This window comes from Mobula birostris, chromosome 1, assembly GCF_030028105.1.
Source record: "Mobula birostris isolate sMobBir1 chromosome 1, sMobBir1.hap1, whole genome shotgun sequence".
Lineage (NCBI taxonomy): Eukaryota > Metazoa > Chordata > Chondrichthyes > Myliobatiformes > Myliobatidae > Mobula > Mobula birostris.
Genome location: NC_092370.1, coordinates 224,555,043 through 224,573,471, shown reverse-complemented (window position 1 = coordinate 224,573,471; position 18,429 = coordinate 224,555,043). Strand labels below are relative to the sequence as shown.

Genomic DNA, 18,429 nt, shown 5'->3' with positions numbered 1-18,429 from the left:
GGATTGAGGGAAAGAAAGTGGAGAAGGAGAGGGATAGAGACTTGGGACCAGAGGTAGGCAGCTGGGGAGAGGTGGATTATTGTGAAGGGAAAAATAAAGGGAATGAGGAGGTAGTGAGGGGTCAGATGAGTAAAAACCAAGACAAAGGGAATAAAAGAATAAGAAATGATAGTGGAGAAAGCTCTGAAAGTGAGGAAGATGAACAAGCTCAGAGAGGAGGTGTTGTCATAATTAGGTTTAATGAGAAGGCTCAGGGACATATGAAGAAAATTAACCCGTTTGTGCTAACAACAACTCTGACAAATAAGATAGGGGAAATAGTATTTGCAAAAGTCCTTAATGATGGCAACTTATTGGTAAGATGTGCGAATGAGGAACAACTTGAGAAAGCACTCAAGCTAAAAGAGATAGGAAAATGCAAGGTGGAATACACTGGGAGGGTGGAAGCACAAAACAGTGGTTGTAAAGGAGTGATCACGGGGATACCAATGAGTATAAATATGGAGGAGATAAAGAGGAATATCAAAGGAGGGAAAGTAATGAATGTTCAAAGACTGAAAACAACAAAGGAGGGAGTGAAAAAGGAAAGTGAATCAGTATTGATTGAATTTGAAGAAAGAGTGCCAAGGAAGGTGTTCCTGGGTTTCATGAGTTACCCAGTAAGGGTGTATGTGCCAAAGCCACTGAGGTGCTATAATTGTCAAAGGTTTGGACACGTGGCTAAAAACTGTAAAAGGCAGAGGAGATGTGCTAGATGTGGGGGTGATCATGAATATGGAAAGTGCGGAACAGGAGTTCAACCAAAATGCTGCAATTGTGGAGGAGCTCATAATGTTGCATATAGTGGGTGTGAGGCTGTGAGACGGGAGACTAAAATTCAAGAAATAAGAGTGAAAAGAAAGATCACTTATGCAGAAACTGTAAGAATGTCAAGAGAACAGAATAATGTTCCTAATGAACAGGGAGCAATAGGGATACGAGAGATGCAACAAAGAACAAATGACAGGATTTATGTAGACAAAAAGGCTCTAGTAACATTCATTGCAGGAGTGATTAATAGTACGGCTGAGGTAAAGGCAAAAAGTGAAAAAATTCAGCTGGTGGTAAAAGCAGCAGTAAACCATTTAGGGTTAGTAGGACTGACATGGGAGGAAGTGAGGGAGAACCTCAGTAATCAGTCAAGCCAGGAAGTGTCATGTGTTGGTTAATACTAATTATGGTGATTCTTTTACAATGGAATGCAAGGAGCTTACTGGCCAATAGCCAGGAATTCAAGCACTTTATTAAAGAAATGGTTGTAAAACCGGATGTAGTGTGTATTCAGGAAACTTGGTTGAAACCAACTTTAGACTTTGTGGTATATGGGTATACAATGATAAGGAAAGATAGAAATCTAGGGGGAGGAGGGGGTTGTGCTATGTTAATCAAGCAGGGTATACCATATAGGGTACTGGAAAAAGGAGATGATCAGGAATACATAGTGGTGGAAGTGTGGGAGAGAGGGGAGGGAGTGGTTATAATTAACTACTACAATCCATGTAAAAGGTTGGATTTGGACAGCCTATTAAAGATACAAGGACAAAACAGACAAAAAGTAGTGTGGTGTGCAGATTTCAATGCTCATAGCACAATATGGGGGGATCAGATTACAGATCCAAATGGAAAGGTAATTGAAGATTTGATGGAAGAAAGGGATTTGGTGTGTATGAATGATGGTAGCGGCACAAGGATAGATATAACAACAGGAACTGAGTCAGTGTTAGATATTACGTTAGTGTCTAATACCTTGGCTGGCATTAGTAACTGGGGAGTTTGGACTGCTTCAACAGTAGGCAGTGATCACTACCCAGTTTTGTGTTCAGTGGGTGAAAGAGTTGAAGTAAGACCAGGTGGCGGAAACCCAAAGTGGGTGTTTGAAAAAGCTGATTGGGGTAAGTTCCAGAAGTTGAGTGAAGAAGGGTTGACAAAGATTGATATTTCTGGAAATGTAGATGAATTAAACAGTCAGGTGACTTCAGCAATTATCATGGCAGCAGAAGGATCTATACCTAGGAGTAAAAATAGGATGAATAGAAAACTGGTACCATGGTGGACAGAGGAATGTTGTCAGGCTGTAAAAAACAGAAATAGAGCATTCAGGCTAGTTAAAAGAACCCATAATATGCAGCATTTGGTTCAATATAAGAAAGCACAGGCAGCGGTGAAAAGAACTATGTCAAGCTAAAAGGGCAAGTTGGAGGAGTTTTTGCGACAAGGTAGGAAGAACAACACCTGTGGGAGAGATATGGGGAATGATTAAGAGGATGGGAGGAGATAGAAGGGAATGGGAATATCCAGTAATGATATCTGAAGAGGAAACTGCAGTCTCCAGTAGGGATAAGGCTGAGGTCATGGCCAAGTCATTTGTACTGATACACAGTTCAGAAAATTTGTCTGAAGAAGGGAGAAGAAGAAGGGAAAGAATAATGAGCCAACACCCAGGTGTGTTAAGCAGGAGGGAAGGAACAGATGATATAATTGATGATCCATTTACATTAGCAGAAATGGTCAGAGCAATAAAGAGATCGAGACCAGCCTCCCCAGGGAAAGATCTGATATGCTCTGTGATGCTAAAAAATCTAGGAGAAGGAGCGCTCTTGAAGTTGCTGCATTTTTATAACAGAGTGTGGGAGGAGGGAAGATTACCAAGTGCATGGAAAGAAGCAGTAGTAATTCCAATAAGGAAGCCTGGCAAGGATCTGTCAAAACCCATTAGCTACAGACCAATTGCATTAACATCAAGTATATGTAAGATAATGGAAAGGATGATAACAGAAAGGTTATCATATGAGCTTGAGAAAAGGGGAATGCTGGCAAGTTATCAGAGTGGTTTTAGAAAGGGAAGGAATTCCATGGACTCAGTGATTATGTTAGAGACTGAAATAAGGAAGGCCCAGGCAAATAGAGAGTCAGTAGTGGCAGTGTTCTTCGACATTGAAAAAGCCTATGATATGATGTGGAAGGAAGGATTATTAATTAAACTGCACAAGGTGGGGGTTGGTGGGAGAGTTTTTAATTGGATTAAAGATTTTTTGTTTGGTAGAAAAATTCAAGTTCGGATTGGATCAGAATTATCAAAACAGTACATAGTGGAAAATGGCACACCTCAGGGTAGTGTGATTAGCCCGTTACTTTTCATCATTATGATCAATGATGTCTTCACAAAGGTACCAGTGGATATAGGTAGGTCACTGTTTGCAGATGATGGGGCCTTGTGGAAAAGAGGCAGGAACATGGATCATATAATCAGGAAACTACAAGAAGCAATTGGTGGAGTGGGGTTATGATTGGGGCTGTAGATTTTCAGTAGACAAAACTCAATCTGTATTTTTTACCAGGAAAAGGGTTGAGGTAGGGAAGAAGTTAAGGATGTATGGGGTTGAATTAGAAAGGGTTGCATCATTTAAATTTCTGGGAGTTATATTTGATTCACGATTAACATGGGCAGACCATATCAGGAAAGTTGAGGAGAAATGTAAAAAAGTAATAAATGTGATGAGATGTTTGACTGGTAGGGAATGGGGAGCAAGTTGTTCAGCTTTGAAGAGAATGTATGTGGCTTTAGTAAGATCTGTATTGGATTATGGAAATATAGTATATGGATCAGCAGCTAGGTCTCTTATAAGGAAACTGGATGTGATTCAGGCTCAGGCCTTGAGAGTGTGCAGTGGGGCTTTTAAAACGTCACCAGTGTCAGCCCTACAGGTAGAAATGGGAATAATGCCTTCGGAACTAAGAAGGATGCAACTGATGGCAAACTATTGGGCTAACTTGCAGGGAAACAATGATTCTCACCCTACTAAAGGAGTGTTGCAGGAGTGCTGGGAAAATGGGAGGTTTCAGAGGGATACCTTTAGTCGGGTAGGGAATGATATCGCGAAAGAATGTGGAGTATTTGATCTGAGGATAAGTCCTTCAGTAGTTTATCCGGTTGTAGCTCCATGGAAGCTTGTATGGCCTGACATAGACTGGCATTTGTTAGAGGTAAAAAGGAAAGAAAGATATAAAACAGATTTGGTAAATGCATTTAACTGTCATGTGATGGAAAAGTATAGTGATTATACTCACATTTATACAGATGGTACAAAGGAACCTGCAACAGGAGTGACAGGGTTTGGGGTGGTCATACCAGCAAAAGAAATTGGAATCAGCAGAAGAACATCTAATAAGTTAGGAGTGTTTACAGTGGAGATGCTGGCAGTGTTGGTTGCGTTGCAATGGGTGCAGAAAGCCAGACAAGTCAAAGCATTGATATGTTCAGATTCATCCTCAGTTCTAGCAAGTTTAAGGTCTTTTCACACAAACAGTCGGCAAGATGTACTTTATGAAGTCCTTCAGTTAGTTACAAGAATTGCAAATCAGGGAGGTCAGGTAAAATTTCTATGGGTTTCAGCACATGTAGGGGTGAAGGGGAATGAGAGGGTGGATGAGTTGGCAAAGAGGGCGTTAAAGAAAGAAAATGTGGAAATGCACATTAGTATCAGTAAAGCAGAGGTTAAGTGTGTAATCTGGGAAAAAGTCAACCGAATGTGGCAAGAAAGATGGGACAGAGAGGGGAAAGGGAGGCATTTATATCAAATACAAAAGAGTGTTGCAGTTACTAGGGTAGGTAATGGAAACAGGAGAGAGGAAATTGTGTGGACTAGGTTAAGGCTGGGGCATTGTGCATTAAACAAAACATTGAAAATGATAGGGAAACACCAGACAGGATTGTGTGAGGAATGTCAGGAAGAGGAGTCAGTAGAACATGTAGTTTTGTGTTGCAGGAAGTATGGGATACAGAGATAGATGATGAGAAATAAATTAAGGGAGTTGGGGATGCAGGAATTCACATTAAAAGGGTTGCTGGGCATGGGTGAGAGAGCACAAGTCCGGGTATTTTTAGCGTTTTTAAGGGGTACAGGGGTTTTTTATAGAATATGACGAATAAACAGGAATAGGATACTAGGATGGTCAAAGATGGGAGGGTGAAGTGTAGGGGTGTGTGTGTGTGTGTGTGTGTGTGTGTGTGTGTGTGAGAGAGTGAGAGTGAGAGTGAGAGTGAGAGAGAGAGAGAGAGAGAGAGAGAGAGTGAGAGAGAGAGAGATATATATATATTGGGTGAAGGGATTTAGAATGTATGTCTAGTGCACATTCTGGAGCAGAGGGTGGCGGTAATGCACCATTAAGCTGGATGCCAACCGCCGTAAAACAAGATACAGACAGAATACAGGGTCTGGAGTAGAGCAGGAGCGGGGACAGGAGTACATGGGCCATGAAAACAAACAAGAGCACATGGCAATACAAAACCACAGACTGATGGCCAGGGGGGAGGCACACAAAAAGACAGTTCAACTGGAGGTACTGACTAGAATGTAATGCTGAGGCCTTATAAAACACAGAACACAGAACTGTACAGAATCAGGTTTATTATCACTGACGTATGTCAAGCAATTTGTTGTTTTGTGGAAGCAGTGTAATGCAGTACATAAAAATACGATGCTCCAATAAGAAATAAAGTAAAAATAAATTAAAAAAAAGAAAGCAAAATCAGCACCTTTGACCCACGAAAGGCTGATTTATACTTCTGCGTCAACTCAATGCGGTAGCCTACGCAAGTGGCCTACGTGCGTTGTGAGCATTTATACTTGTGCGTTGGTGTGTCTGCGTCGCTCTGCAATTCACACACGTCACGCATGTGCACACACCTGCCCATGCAAGGCTTCATGGTCATGGTAGTCTTTCTGGGGGTAAACAATAAGCGAGCGTTATTTTTTCGTAAAAGTGAAATGTGTCCTCCATAATTTCGGAGGTCTGTAAGGCTTTATGGAAAGCGTTGCAGCCAGAGTTCCTTCCTTGCCCTTCAGTCGGCCCGTGGGAAGCTATTGCAGCGTAGGATGAAATGCGATGCTACCAAGCGGACCAATCACAGCTGTTGCGTTCTGTGTTGCCGCGTTGCCGCGACGTGTAGTTGCATTTTGGGAAAGGTGCGCGTCAGGCTATGGTATAGGGATCCGTGTAGGCTCTGCGTAGGTTTCGTGGCGACCTACGGCGTCGAGTTGATGCAGAAGTATAAATCAGCCTTAAGCCTGTGCCAACTCTGATACCAATCTTAGCTGATGCCTTCGCCTGCACATTGTCCACATTCCCCCCATTCCCTGCCTGTTCATGTTTCTTTCAAATGTTGTTCTCATGTCAGCTTCCATCACCATCCCTGGCTGTGTGTTCCAGGCACCTATCTCCCCGTCTAAAAGAAAATACTGCCTCACATGTCTCCTTGAAAATTTTCCCTCTCACATTAAAACTATACCCTCTAGTATTTGACATCTTCATCCTGGGGAAAAGACTCTGACTGCCTTCTCGATCCATGCCTCTCATAATTTTATAAACCTCTATCGGATCTCCCCTCAGCCTCTGGCACTCCAGAGAAAAGAACCCAGGTTGTCCAACCTCTCCCTTTAGTTCCCGTCCTCCAGTCGCAGCAACGTTACTGTGAATCCTTTCTGCACCGTCTCATGGCGGCACGGTGGTGAAGCGGTTAGCATAAGATCGAGGTTCAGGTCCCGACACTGTCTCTGAGGAGTTTGTACGTTCTCCCTGTGACCACGTGGGTTTCCTTTGGGTGCTCCGGTCTCTTCCTGTATTCCAACTACGTACTGGTTAAGGTTAGCAAGTTGTGGGCATGCCGTGACAACACTTCCGGGCTGCCCCCAGCACATCGTCAGACTGTCATTCATGCAAATGATGTATTTCACTCTATGTTTCGATGTTTCAGTGTACTCTCGGCAGATAAAGCTCACCTTTATCTTTATCTTTACAAGGTAAAACAATAACAGAATGACAAAACAAACTGATGAAGGTAGGGCAGTGGATGTGGTGTATGCGGATGCGGTCGTGCATGGCGAGAGCGTGCAAACTCCCTGCGGAGAGCGGCGGGATTCAGACCTCCATCTTACAAGTGGCTGCTGTAAAGTATCGTGATGTATATATGACAAATAAAGCTCATCTTGAATCTTCATCACATCTTTCCTCTTTCGTTGTGGCCAGAACTGCAAATGTGACCGAACCCATGGCTTGTACAGCTGTAAGTTCAACTTTAATTGAACGCCAAACGAATGAGCGTTCCTCCAGGGCCAAGTTGCAAGATACAGTACCAGCAGTCTCACACACAGCACAAGGCACAGATAGCACATATAATTAGATAGCAGAAAAACATACAGTCCAGTCCAAGTCAGTTTAATTGTCGTTCAACCATGTATGAATACATCGGAACAAAACAGTGTTCCTCCAGGGCAACAGGCACACACAGCGACACAAGGCACGTATAGTAGCACAGAAAGCATACAGTCACACAGAAACAATACAATCCAGCCCGAGTCCCTGAGTGACTAGTTGGTCCCATAAGTTGATGGGGTATGGGACGTTATCCTGGAGCCATGTTTTTGCAAGAATAAGCGTGCAGCGTTCCTCATCGCACGCCAGTGCAGCTGCAGACGGATGTAATCGGGCTTGTCTTCCACTGAACGAACATTAGCGAGCAGCCCCGGTGGGAGGGGACAGTCCCCAACCCAGCTAGGACTTGCGCCTCTCCCCTGGGAGGCTGCAACAGGCGACCCCAGGGCATGAGGGTCCTACTCCGGACAACACAGCTCCCTCGCCATTGGTCTCTCCAGTGAACCAGGCTTGCGGTATTCTACATTACAGATGTCCAAGTGGGTCTTGCGAGTCCAGCTCCACTGCTATCAAGCAACTCGTTAGTGGGATAGATCAGTAGTACCTGATGTTCTTAATATCAATAATCATAAAAATAGGTAAAGGAACAAACTATTACACCTTTGGTTGGGCCCAGAGAGGCTGCTGCAGCCAAGTGCGCTGCCGCATTACCAGAACCTTACCGGAAGCTGTAACATAATGTTCCAACTCCTACACTGAGTCTACCTGTGGCACCAATTTCAGAGAAGTGTGAACTTGTACCCCAAGACCTCACTATTCTCACTCTCCAGGGATCTGCCATTCACTCTGCAAATGCTGGCTGGGCAAAATTCCCAAAATTTATCACTTTGCACTTGCCTCAGTTAAATTCCACCAGCCAAATACGCAGAGGAGATTTAGACCATAAGACATGGGAGCAGAATTAGGCCGCTTGGCCCGAGTCTGCTCTGCCATTCAATCATGGCTGAACCTTTTTTCCTCTCCTCAGCCCCACTCCCTGACCTTCTCCCCGTAATCTTCGATACTGTGTCCAATCAAGAACCTATCAAGCTCTGACTCGAATACACCCAATGACCTGTCCTCCACAGCTGCCTGTGGTAAGAAATTCAACAAATTCACCACCCTCTGGCTAAAGAAATTTCTCTGTATCTCTGTTTTAAATGGATGCCCTCCCCCCCATCCCGAGGCTGTGCCTTCTTATCCTAGGCTCCCCCACCATGGGAAATATCCTTTTCACATCTACTCTGTCTAGACTTTTCAACATTCAAAAGGTTTCAATGAGATCCTCTGTCATTCTTCCAAATTCCAGTGAGTACAGGCCCAGAGTTATCAAATGTTCCTCATATGATAACCTTTTCATTTCTGCAATCATCCTTCTGAACCTCCTCTGTACCCTCCCCAATGCCAGCACATCTTTTCTTAAGTGAGAAGCTCAAGGTGAGGCCTCACCACTGCCTTATAAAGCCTCAGCATCACATCCTGCTCTCATATTCTAGACCTCTTGAAATGAATGCTAACATTGGATTTGCCTTCCTCACCACCGACTCAACCTGCAAGTTAACCTTTAGGGTGTTCTGCACAAGGACTCCCAAGTCCCTTTGCACCTCAGATTTTTGGATTTTCTTCCCATTCAGAAAATAGCCTGCACATTTATTTCTACTACCAAAGTGCATGACCATGCATTTACCATAATGCTTCCTAGATTGGAGACCATGTCTTATGAGGATAGGTAGGGCTTTTTTCTTTGGAGCAAAGGAAGATTAGAAGTGACTAGATAGAGGTGTACAAGATGATGAGAGGCATACATAGGGCAGAAATGGCAAACACCAAGGGACATAATTTTATGGTGATTGGAGGACAGTATAGTGGGGGGATGTCAGAAGAAGGTCCTTTTAAAAGAAGTGGTGAGTTATGAGGGGTATAGATAGGGTAAATGCAAACACGAGGGAGTCTGCAGATGCTGGAAATTCAAGCAACACACACAAAATGCTGGTGGAACGCTGCGTTCCACCAGCATTTTGTGTGTGTTGGTTGGGTAAATGCAAGCAGGCTTTTTCCATTGAAGTTGGGTGGGACTACAACTAGAAGTCATGGGTTAAGGGTGAAAGGTGAAAAGTTTTTCAGGGGAGCATGAAGGAAAACTTCTTCACTCAGAGGGTCATGAGAGTGTCAACACAAGTGGTGCATGCGAGCTCAATTTCAACATTTAAGAGAAATTTGGATATGTACATGGATGGTAGGGGTATGGAGGGCTATGGTCCCAGTGCAGGTCGATGGGAGGAGGCAGCTTAAATGGTTTGGCACAGACTAGATGAGATGAAGGGTCTGTTTATGCGCTCTACTCCTCTATGACTTTATGACTCCAAAATTTTCCCCTCAGTTTCCTATTAAAACTCTTCTCTTAGACCTGTGTCCTCCAGTTTTTGATTCCCTAGTGCTGGGGATAAAGACAATGTGCATTGAACAGATTAAACACTGAACAAATATAAGAACAAATTATGTACACTATGCTGAAAACACAATATTATTTATAATGTTTATTCATTATTATAAAAACAATAAATACAATAGAGCAATTATAAAGTGATGGAGGCTCGCCATAAGAGGACACGTCAAAGGAATTATTTGCGGGCACCTCCTGTTGACGTTAGCCACAGTAACCATACTGCTTGTACCTGCAGCAAGATCTATTCTGTTCCAAGGTGTGGCTTGAAACGTTGACAATTCCATTCCCCCCACAGATGCTGCCTGACCCGTCGAGTTCCTCTTGGTGCTCCAGATTCCCGCATCTGTTATGTTTTGTATACATCTGCACTGGGGGAGTTCAGACAGATTCCTGTCTGCACTGGGGGAGTTCAGACAGATTCCTATCTGCACTGGGGGAATTCAGACAGATTCCTGTCTGCACTGGGGGAGTTCAGACAGATTCCTGACTGTACTGGGGGAGTTCAGACAGATTCCTGTCTGCACTGGGGGAGTTCAGACAGATTCCTGTCTGCACGGGGGGAACTCAGACAGATTCCTGTCTGCACTGGGGGAATTCAGACAGATTTCTGTCTGCACTGGGGGAGTCCAGTGAGTCGAGCAGCTTCTGTGGGAGGAAAGGAATTGTCGATGTTTCATATTGGACCCTGCATAGGGACCCTTGCTCTTGTTTCCTTGTCTTCCTGGTCGAAGGAGGTGTCTTTTGGAATTGATTCTACTATAATTGGTGTTTGGTATGCCACGAAGGACTCTAGCAAGTTTCTACAGATGTACCACGGAGAGCATTCTGACTGGTCACATCACCGTCTGTTACGGAGGTGCCAATGCCCAGGATCGGACAAAGCTGTAGAGGGTTTGTAAACTCAACCAGCTCCATCATGGGCACTAACCTCCCCACCATTGAGAACATCTTCAAAACATGATGCCTCTAGAAGGCAGCATCCATCATAAAGGACCCACACCATCCAGGATATACACTCTTCTCATTACTACCACCGGGGAGCAGGTACAGGAGTCTGAAGACCCACACTCAATGTTTTAGAAAACACTTGTTCCTCTCTTCCCACAGATTTCTGAACAGTCCGTGAACACTACCTCACTATTTTGCTCTATTTTGCACTACTTATTTATGTAACTTTTATAGTTTGTATTGTAACTTGTACTATTTTGTGTATCACACTGTACTACTGCTGCAAAATTACACACTTCACAATTTAATGTATGTCAATGATATTAAACCTGATTCTGATTCTATCAATTGGCATTCTTGACTCAAAATTTCAACAATGTTTACAATCATGAGAGGCATACGAGGAGTGATTGATAAGTTTGTGGCCTAAGGTAGAGAGAGTCAATTTTAGAAAACCTAGCACATTTATTTTTCCTACATTTCCACACTTAGTCCAGTGGTCATGGAGCAGACAGATCCCTTCTTTGTAGAAGTCGGTGTCTTGGACCTCCAGAAAATGGTCCACAGCAGGGGTGATTGATAAGTTCGTGGCCTTAAGTAGAAGGAGATGAGCTATTAACTTCAAACTTTCTGCATTTTCACTCAAAGAGTTGAACTGCACACGCATGTAACAAGAGCTGTATAACTCATCTCCTTCTACGCAAGGCTACGAACTTATCAATCACCCCTGCTGTGGACCACCTGGAGGTCCAAGATGCTCTTGTTACATGCACGTGCAGTTCAACTCTCTGAGTGATAATGCAGAAAGTTTGAAGTTAATAACTCATCTCCTTCCACCTTAGGCCACGAACATATCAATCACCCCTGCTGTGGACCACTTCTGCAAAGAAAGGATCCGTATGCTCCACGACTGCTGGACTAAGTGTGTACATGTAGGAGGGGACTATGTTGAAAAATAAATGTGCTAGGTTTTCTAAATTTGACCTTCTACCTTAGGCCACGAATTTATCAATCACCCTTATAGGTGAGGTGGAGGGTAACAGTCATTTCCCCAGGGCAGGGGAGTCCAAATTGGGGGACATAGATTTAGGGTGAGAGAGGAAAGATTTAAAAGGGACTAGAGGAGCAACTTTTTCACCCAGAGGGTGGTGAGTTTATGGAACGAGCTACCAGAGGAAGTGGTTGAGGCAGGTACAATAGTATCATTTAAGAAGTACCTGAATAGATATGTACATGGAGGGATCGGTCTTAGGGGGATTTTAGAAGTCCTCGTGCAGGATTCTTCAAAGGTTAACTTGAAAGTGGTAGAGAAGGCAAATGCAATGTTAGCTTTCATTTTGAGAGGACTAGTATATAGTCCTCCATATTGAGGAGTTGAGCAGTGCCCCGTCGGTGAGTGGGAGCACGGGAAGAAGTAATGATTTCAGTTAGTTCTGTGGCTGAAGTTTAAAAAAGGCAGCGCTTCACTGCAGTTTTCAGAGTTGGACTGCATCCATTCAGTGAACAGGATTCATTAGCAAAGATGAATAAAAATAAGGCAAGATCATTGCTGGAGCGGCCATTGTGTGAGTGGGCTGGTGTTTGAGTGGCTTTGGCTCATCAGGCTTGGTCAAGGTACGTATTTGATAAGTTTCTTCTTTTTCTTTATTCTTTATTCCTCACCTGTTAGGGCACAGTTAGTATGGCTCCAGTGCCTATGATTTGTTCTCTGTGTGAGATGTGGGAATTCTGGGAGATAACCACATCCACACCAGGTATACCAAGCTGCAGCTCCTTTGAGTATGTGTTAGGGAACTGGAGCTGCAGCTCGATGACCTTTGGATCACAGGGGAGAAGGAGAAAGGAGCTACAGGGTCAACCCAAGGCTGCAGTTGGCTGATAACTGGGTGACTGTCAGGAGAAGGAAGGGAAATGGACAGCCAGTGCAGGGTACCCCTGTGGCCATTCCCCTCAATAATAACAATACCACTTTGGACACTGTTGAGGGGAGCAACCCACTGGGGGCGGGGGGGGTGGGGAGCCACAGCGACTGGGTCTCTGGTTCTGTGGCTCAGAAGGGAAGAGGAGTGAAGGAGTGTAGCAGTGATAGGCGATTCCATAGTTAGAGGAATAGGAACGCGATTCTGTGAACACGATTGAGACACCAGGTGGTATTTTGCCTCCCAGGTGCCAGAGTCAGGGACGGCTCGGATCCAGTCCACAGCATTCTAAAGGGGTAGGGTGATCTGCCGGAAGTCCTGGTACATATCGGCACCAATGACATAAGTGTACAAGGTCCTGAAGAGAGATTTTAGAGAGTGAGGTAGAAAGGTGAAAAGCAGGACCTCCAGGGTAGTATTCTCCGGATTGCTGCCTGTGCCACGTGCCAGTGAGGGTAAGAATAGGATAAATTGGCAGGTCGATGCGAGGCTGAGAAACTGGTGCAGGGGGCAGGGGTTCAGATTTCTGGATCATTGGGATCTCTTTTGGAGAAGATCCGACCAGTACAAAAGGGATTAGTTACATCTGAACCCAAGAGGGACCAATAGCCTTCCGGGCAGATTGGCTAGAGCTGCTCAGGAGGGATAAACTAATTTGGCAGAGGGATGGTGTCACGGTCCGGTCCGTTGACTGCTCATTTCATTTAATTTCCTTTTCCCCGTGTTCCACTGGGCTCCTTGATTAGGGCACCTGATCCTCATTTGAACCGGCAGCATAAAAACTCTGGCTTATATCTACTCGCTGCTGGTTCGTCACCGTTGCCAGTGTGGCTATGTTCATTCCCCGGGCTGCCGTGGATCGTGGACTCTTAGCTGCTTCGGTGCCTGTGGCTGTTTAGTGAATTCAGTCGTTTTCGTGTCCAGCTGAGTTGCCGGCCGTTTTGCCACTACTCCGAGTCAAGATGCGAAGTCTGTCGTTTTCATGTTCACCTGAGATTTGCTGACCAATTGCCGCTGCTCGAATGGACTGTTGTCGTTTTGTCGTCTCTTATCCAGCTCAGTAGGCAGACCGTTTGCTGCCACTCGAGTAGACTGTCATTGTTTTGTCGTTCCGAGTCCGAATCCAGGTTTTACCGGTTTGTTATCCAACAGTCATGTCCATGTTGGCTTTTTATCCTCACTTCCTGGCCTTCTGAGTAGTTATCAATAAATACGTTTCTGTTTATTCTACCTCTGTGTCTGTGTCCTGCGCTTGGGTCTGCCTCTGTCCTCCAGCCACCCCTTGCAACAGATGGGGACTGGAGTGACAGGGCTAAGTATGGGGTAAGTTGGTTTACAAACAAAGGCAGTGTGTGATGAGACTGTTAGTAGGGAGAGGCTGGTGATAGGGCAAAATTGCAGTCGATGGGATGAGTTGCAATGTTAAAGGGGACAAAATTGAAAAGGGTGGTGAATACAGGACTGAGGTGTTATATTTGAAAACACACAATATACAGAATAAGGTAGATGAACTTGTAGCACAGTTACAGATTGGCGTGTATGATGTTGTAGGCATCACTGAATCATGGCTGAAAGAAGATTGTAGCTGGGAGCTCAACGTTCAAGGATACATATTGTATTGAAGGGACAGGTAGGTAGGCAGAGGGGGTGGTGTTGCTCTGTTTGTTAAAAAATGACATCAAATCATTGGAAAGAGGTGTCACAGGAGCAGAAACTGTAGAATACTTGTGGGTTGAGCTAAGAAACTGTAAGGATAAAAATAACCTGATGGGAGTTATATATAGACCCCTGAACAGAGGCTGGGATGTGGGGTACAAGTTACATTGGCAGATAGAAAATGCGTATCAAAAAAGGGCAATGTTACGATGTGGGGGGTTTCAATATTCAGGTAGATCGGGAAAATCAAGTTGGTGCTGGATCCCAAGATGGGGAATTAGCGGAATAGCTACGAGTTGTTTTTTTTCAGAGCAGCTCATGTTTGTGCCCAATAGGGGATCAGCTATTCTGCATTGGATGTTGTGTCTGTCACGGTCCCGACTGTTAATTCCTCTTATTCTCCTAATTCTCTTTTCCCCGTGTTCTCCCGGGCTCCTTAATTGTGGCACCTGATTCTCATCTGAACCTGCAGCATAAAAACCCCGGCTTTGCATCCACTCGTTGCCTGATCGTTGCTTCAGCCAGTGTGGTAATTCACGTTCCCAGCCGCTTAGAATTGTGTACTCTAAGTTTTACTTCAGTACCGAGGTTTACCTGTGTAACTCTGTCTCTCCGTGTCAAGGTAAGTATTGCCTGCTGCCTGTCTCCGGTTTGCCATTCAGCTCCAGCAATGCCCTGTGTCAAGAAAAGTTTTGCCTACCTCCTGCTCTTCCGTTCCTCCATGCTGTTTGCCTGTGTTAATTCTGTCTCTCGACCGCTTAGAATTGTGTATTCTAAATTCTGTTCCCACATTGTTTGCCAGTATTAATCCTGTCTCTTGACCGCTAAGAATTGTGTATTCTAAGTTCTGTTTCTGTGCTGTTTGCCTGTGTTAACTCTGTCTCTCCGTGTTAACAGGAGCATGGCATGCCGCCCGTCGTTCTTCCCCAGCCACGCTCATCCCCTTGTCCGCATCCCTGCTCTGCCTTGTCCCGCCATCCATCTACACTCTCCGCTGGCTCAGTGGTTAAAAGCCACGCTCCCACCGTAGCGACCCGGGTTCAGTCCCTGGTCCAGCCTCACTCACTCCTCGGCTTTCCTCTGTCTAATCCTCGCTCTCCAGCCTTTCCTGCAACCGTTAATAAACACTCTTCTGATTACGCTACCTCTGTGTTAGTGTCCTGCGTTTGGACTCACCCATTCTCTTTGCAACAGTGCAATGAACCAGAATTAATTCGAGAGCTAAAGGTAATCAAATCCTGAGGGATCAGGGTTCATAGTATGATAGAATTCACTCTGCAATTTCAGAAGGAGAAGATGAAGTCAGATATATCAGTATTGCAGTGGAGTAAAGCAAATTACAGAGGCATGAGAGAGGAATTGGCCAAATTTGATTGGAAAGGAACGCAAGTAGGAATGACAGCAGAGCAGCAATGGCTGGAGTTTCTGGGAGCAATTCAGAAGGTGCAGGATAGATACATCCCAAAGAAGTACTCAAGAGGCAGGATGATGCAACCGTGGCTGACAAGGGAAGTCAAAGACAACATAAAAGCCAAAGAGTGAGCATATAATAGATCAAAAATTATTAGGAAGTTAGAGGACTGAGCAGATTTTAAGAAACAACAGAAGGCAACTAAAAAGATCATAAAGAGGGAAAAGATGGAATACAAAGGTAAGCTAGCCAATAATATTAAAGAGATTCGGAGCAAGAAGGCTGTGAGTAGAACGGCGAAGGATTTCCAGAGCGAAGGCATTTTACTACTCAGGGTAAAAGAGAGGCAAGACTGCACAGATGCATGACGTCAGCCAGTAGAGCAGGAAAAATTTAAAAAGAAGACCGCCATATCCAGCGGGCAGCAGAGTGAGGGCTTTGGCTCAACGGGCTTAGGCGGTAACGAGGCTAGGTAGATTTGCTTGCGGAAAGGAATTACGTGTGTGAAGCCGGTTTTCTGTGCTCAGTGTCAGATGTGGGAGGTCCTGGAGTCTCCCAGCCTCCCGGACGGCCATATCTGCACCCGGTGTGTTGAGCTGCAGCTCCTAAGGGACCACGTTAGGGAACTGAAGATACAGCTCGATGACCTCCATCTGGTCAGGGAGAGCGAGGAGGTGATGGAAAGGAGTTATAGGCAGGTGGTCACACCAGGGCCGTGGGAGACAGACAAGTGGGTAACAGTCAGGAGAGGGAAGGGCAGGAGTCAGATGCTGGAGAGTACCCCTGTGGCTGTCCCCCTGAACAATAAGTTTGAGTACTGTTGGGGGGGGGGACAGCCAACCTGGGGAAAGCAACAGTGGCTGTGCCTGTGGCACAGAGTCTGGCCCTGTGGCTCAGAAGGGTAGGGAAAGGAAGAGGATGGCAGCAGTGATAGGGGACTCTATAGTTAGGGAGTCAGACAGATGATTCTGTGGACGCAAGAAAGAAACACAGATGGTAGTTTGCCTCCCAGGTGCCAGGGTCCAGGATGTTTCTGATCGCGTCCATGATATCCTGAAGTGGGAAAGAGAATAGCCAGAGGTTGTGTGGTACATATTGGTACCAATGGCATAGGTAGGAAAAGGGAAGAGGTACTGAAAGGAGACTACAGGGAGTTAGGAAGGAAGTTGAGAAGCAGGACCACAAAGGTAGTAATCTCGGGATTACTGCCTGTGCCATGTGACAGTGAGTATAGGAATAGAATGAGGTGGAGGATAAATGTGTAACTGAGGGATTGGAGCAGGGGGCAGGGAATCAGATTTCTGGATCATTGGGACCTCTTTTGGGGCAGGTGTGACCCGTACAAAAAGGACAGGTTGCACTTGAATCCCAGGGGGACCAATATCCTGGTGGGGAGGTTTGCTAGGGCTATTGGGGAGAGTTTAAACTGGAATTGATGGGGGGTGGGAATCAAACTGAAGAGACTGGGGAAGAGACAGTTGGCTCACAAATAGAGAAAGCTTGTAGACAGTGTATGAGGAAGGATAAGGGGGTGATAGAGAAGGGACGCGCTCAGACCAAAGGTATGAGATGTGTTTATTTTAACACAAAGAGTATTATGAACAAAGCGGATTAGCTTAGAGCGTGGATCAGTACTTGGAGCTATGATGTGGTGGCCATGACAGAGACTTGGATGGCTCAGGGACAGGAATGGTTACTTCAAGTGCCAGGTTTTAGATGTTTCAGAAAGGATAGGGAGGGAGGCAAAAGAGGTGGGGGCATGGCACTGTTGTTCAGAGATAGTGTCACGCTTGCAGAAAAGGTGGACATCATGGATGGATTGTCTACAGAGTCTCTGTGGGTGGAGGTTAGGAACAGGAAGGGGTCAATAACTTTACTGGGTGTTTTTCATAGGCCACCCAATAGTAACAGGGATATCGAGGAGCAGATAGGGAAACAGATCCTGGAAAGGTGTAATAATAACAGAGTTGTCATGATGGGAGATTTAAATTTCCCAAATATCCCCCTGAAGCAAAGGGTTTAGATGGGGTGGAGTTTGTTAGTGTGTTCAGAAAGGTTTCTTGACACAATATGTAGATAAGCCTACAAGAGGAGAGGCTGTACTTGATTTGGTGTTGGGAAATGAACCTGGTCAGGTGTCAGGTCTCTCAGTGGGAGAGCATTTTGGAGATAGTGATCATAATTCTATCTCTTTTACCATAGCATTGGAGAGAGGTAGGAACAGACAAGTTAGAAAAGCATTTAATTGGAGTAAGGAGAATTATGAGGCTATCAGGCAGGAAATTGGAGGCTTAAATTGGAAACAGATGTTCTCAGGGAAAGGTACGGAAAAAATGTGGCAAATGTTCAGGGGATATTTGTGTGGTGTTCTGCATAGGTACGTTCCACTGAGACAGGGAAGTTATGGTAGGGTACAGGAACCGTAGTGTACAAAGGCTGTAATAAATCTAGTCAAGAAGAAAAGAAAAGCTTACAAAAGGCTCCAAGAGCTAGGTAATGTTAGAGATCTAGAAGATTATAAGGCTAACAGGAAAGAGTTTAAGAAGGAAATTAGGAGAGCCAGAAGGGGCCATGAGAAGGCCTTGGTGGGCAGGATTAAGGAAAACCCCAAGGCATTCCACAAATATGTGAAGAGCAAGAGGATAAGATGTGAAAGAATAGGACCTATCAAGTGTGACAGTGGGGAAGTGTGTATAGAACCGGAGGAAATAGCAGAGGTACTTAATGAATACTTCACTTCAGTATTCACTATGGAAAAGGATCTTGATGATTGTAGTGATGACTTGCAGCGGACTGAAAAGCTTGAGCATGTAGATATT

General features: G+C 44.9%; 1 protein-coding gene across 1 annotated transcript in view; it reads left to right on the top strand.

Annotated features, from left to right (window-relative positions):
• The window catches only part of LOC140194032 (cytosolic carboxypeptidase 3-like), a 73,231-nt gene extending 58,002 nt beyond the window's left edge, over positions 1-15,229 (top strand). The window contains exon 14 of the mRNA XM_072251372.1: positions 15,097-15,229. Within this exon, the coding sequence (XP_072107473.1) occupies positions 15,097-15,229 (133 nt within the window). The remainder of the gene's footprint in view (positions 1-15,096) is intronic.
• Positions 15,230-18,429: the final 3,200 nt, after the last annotated feature.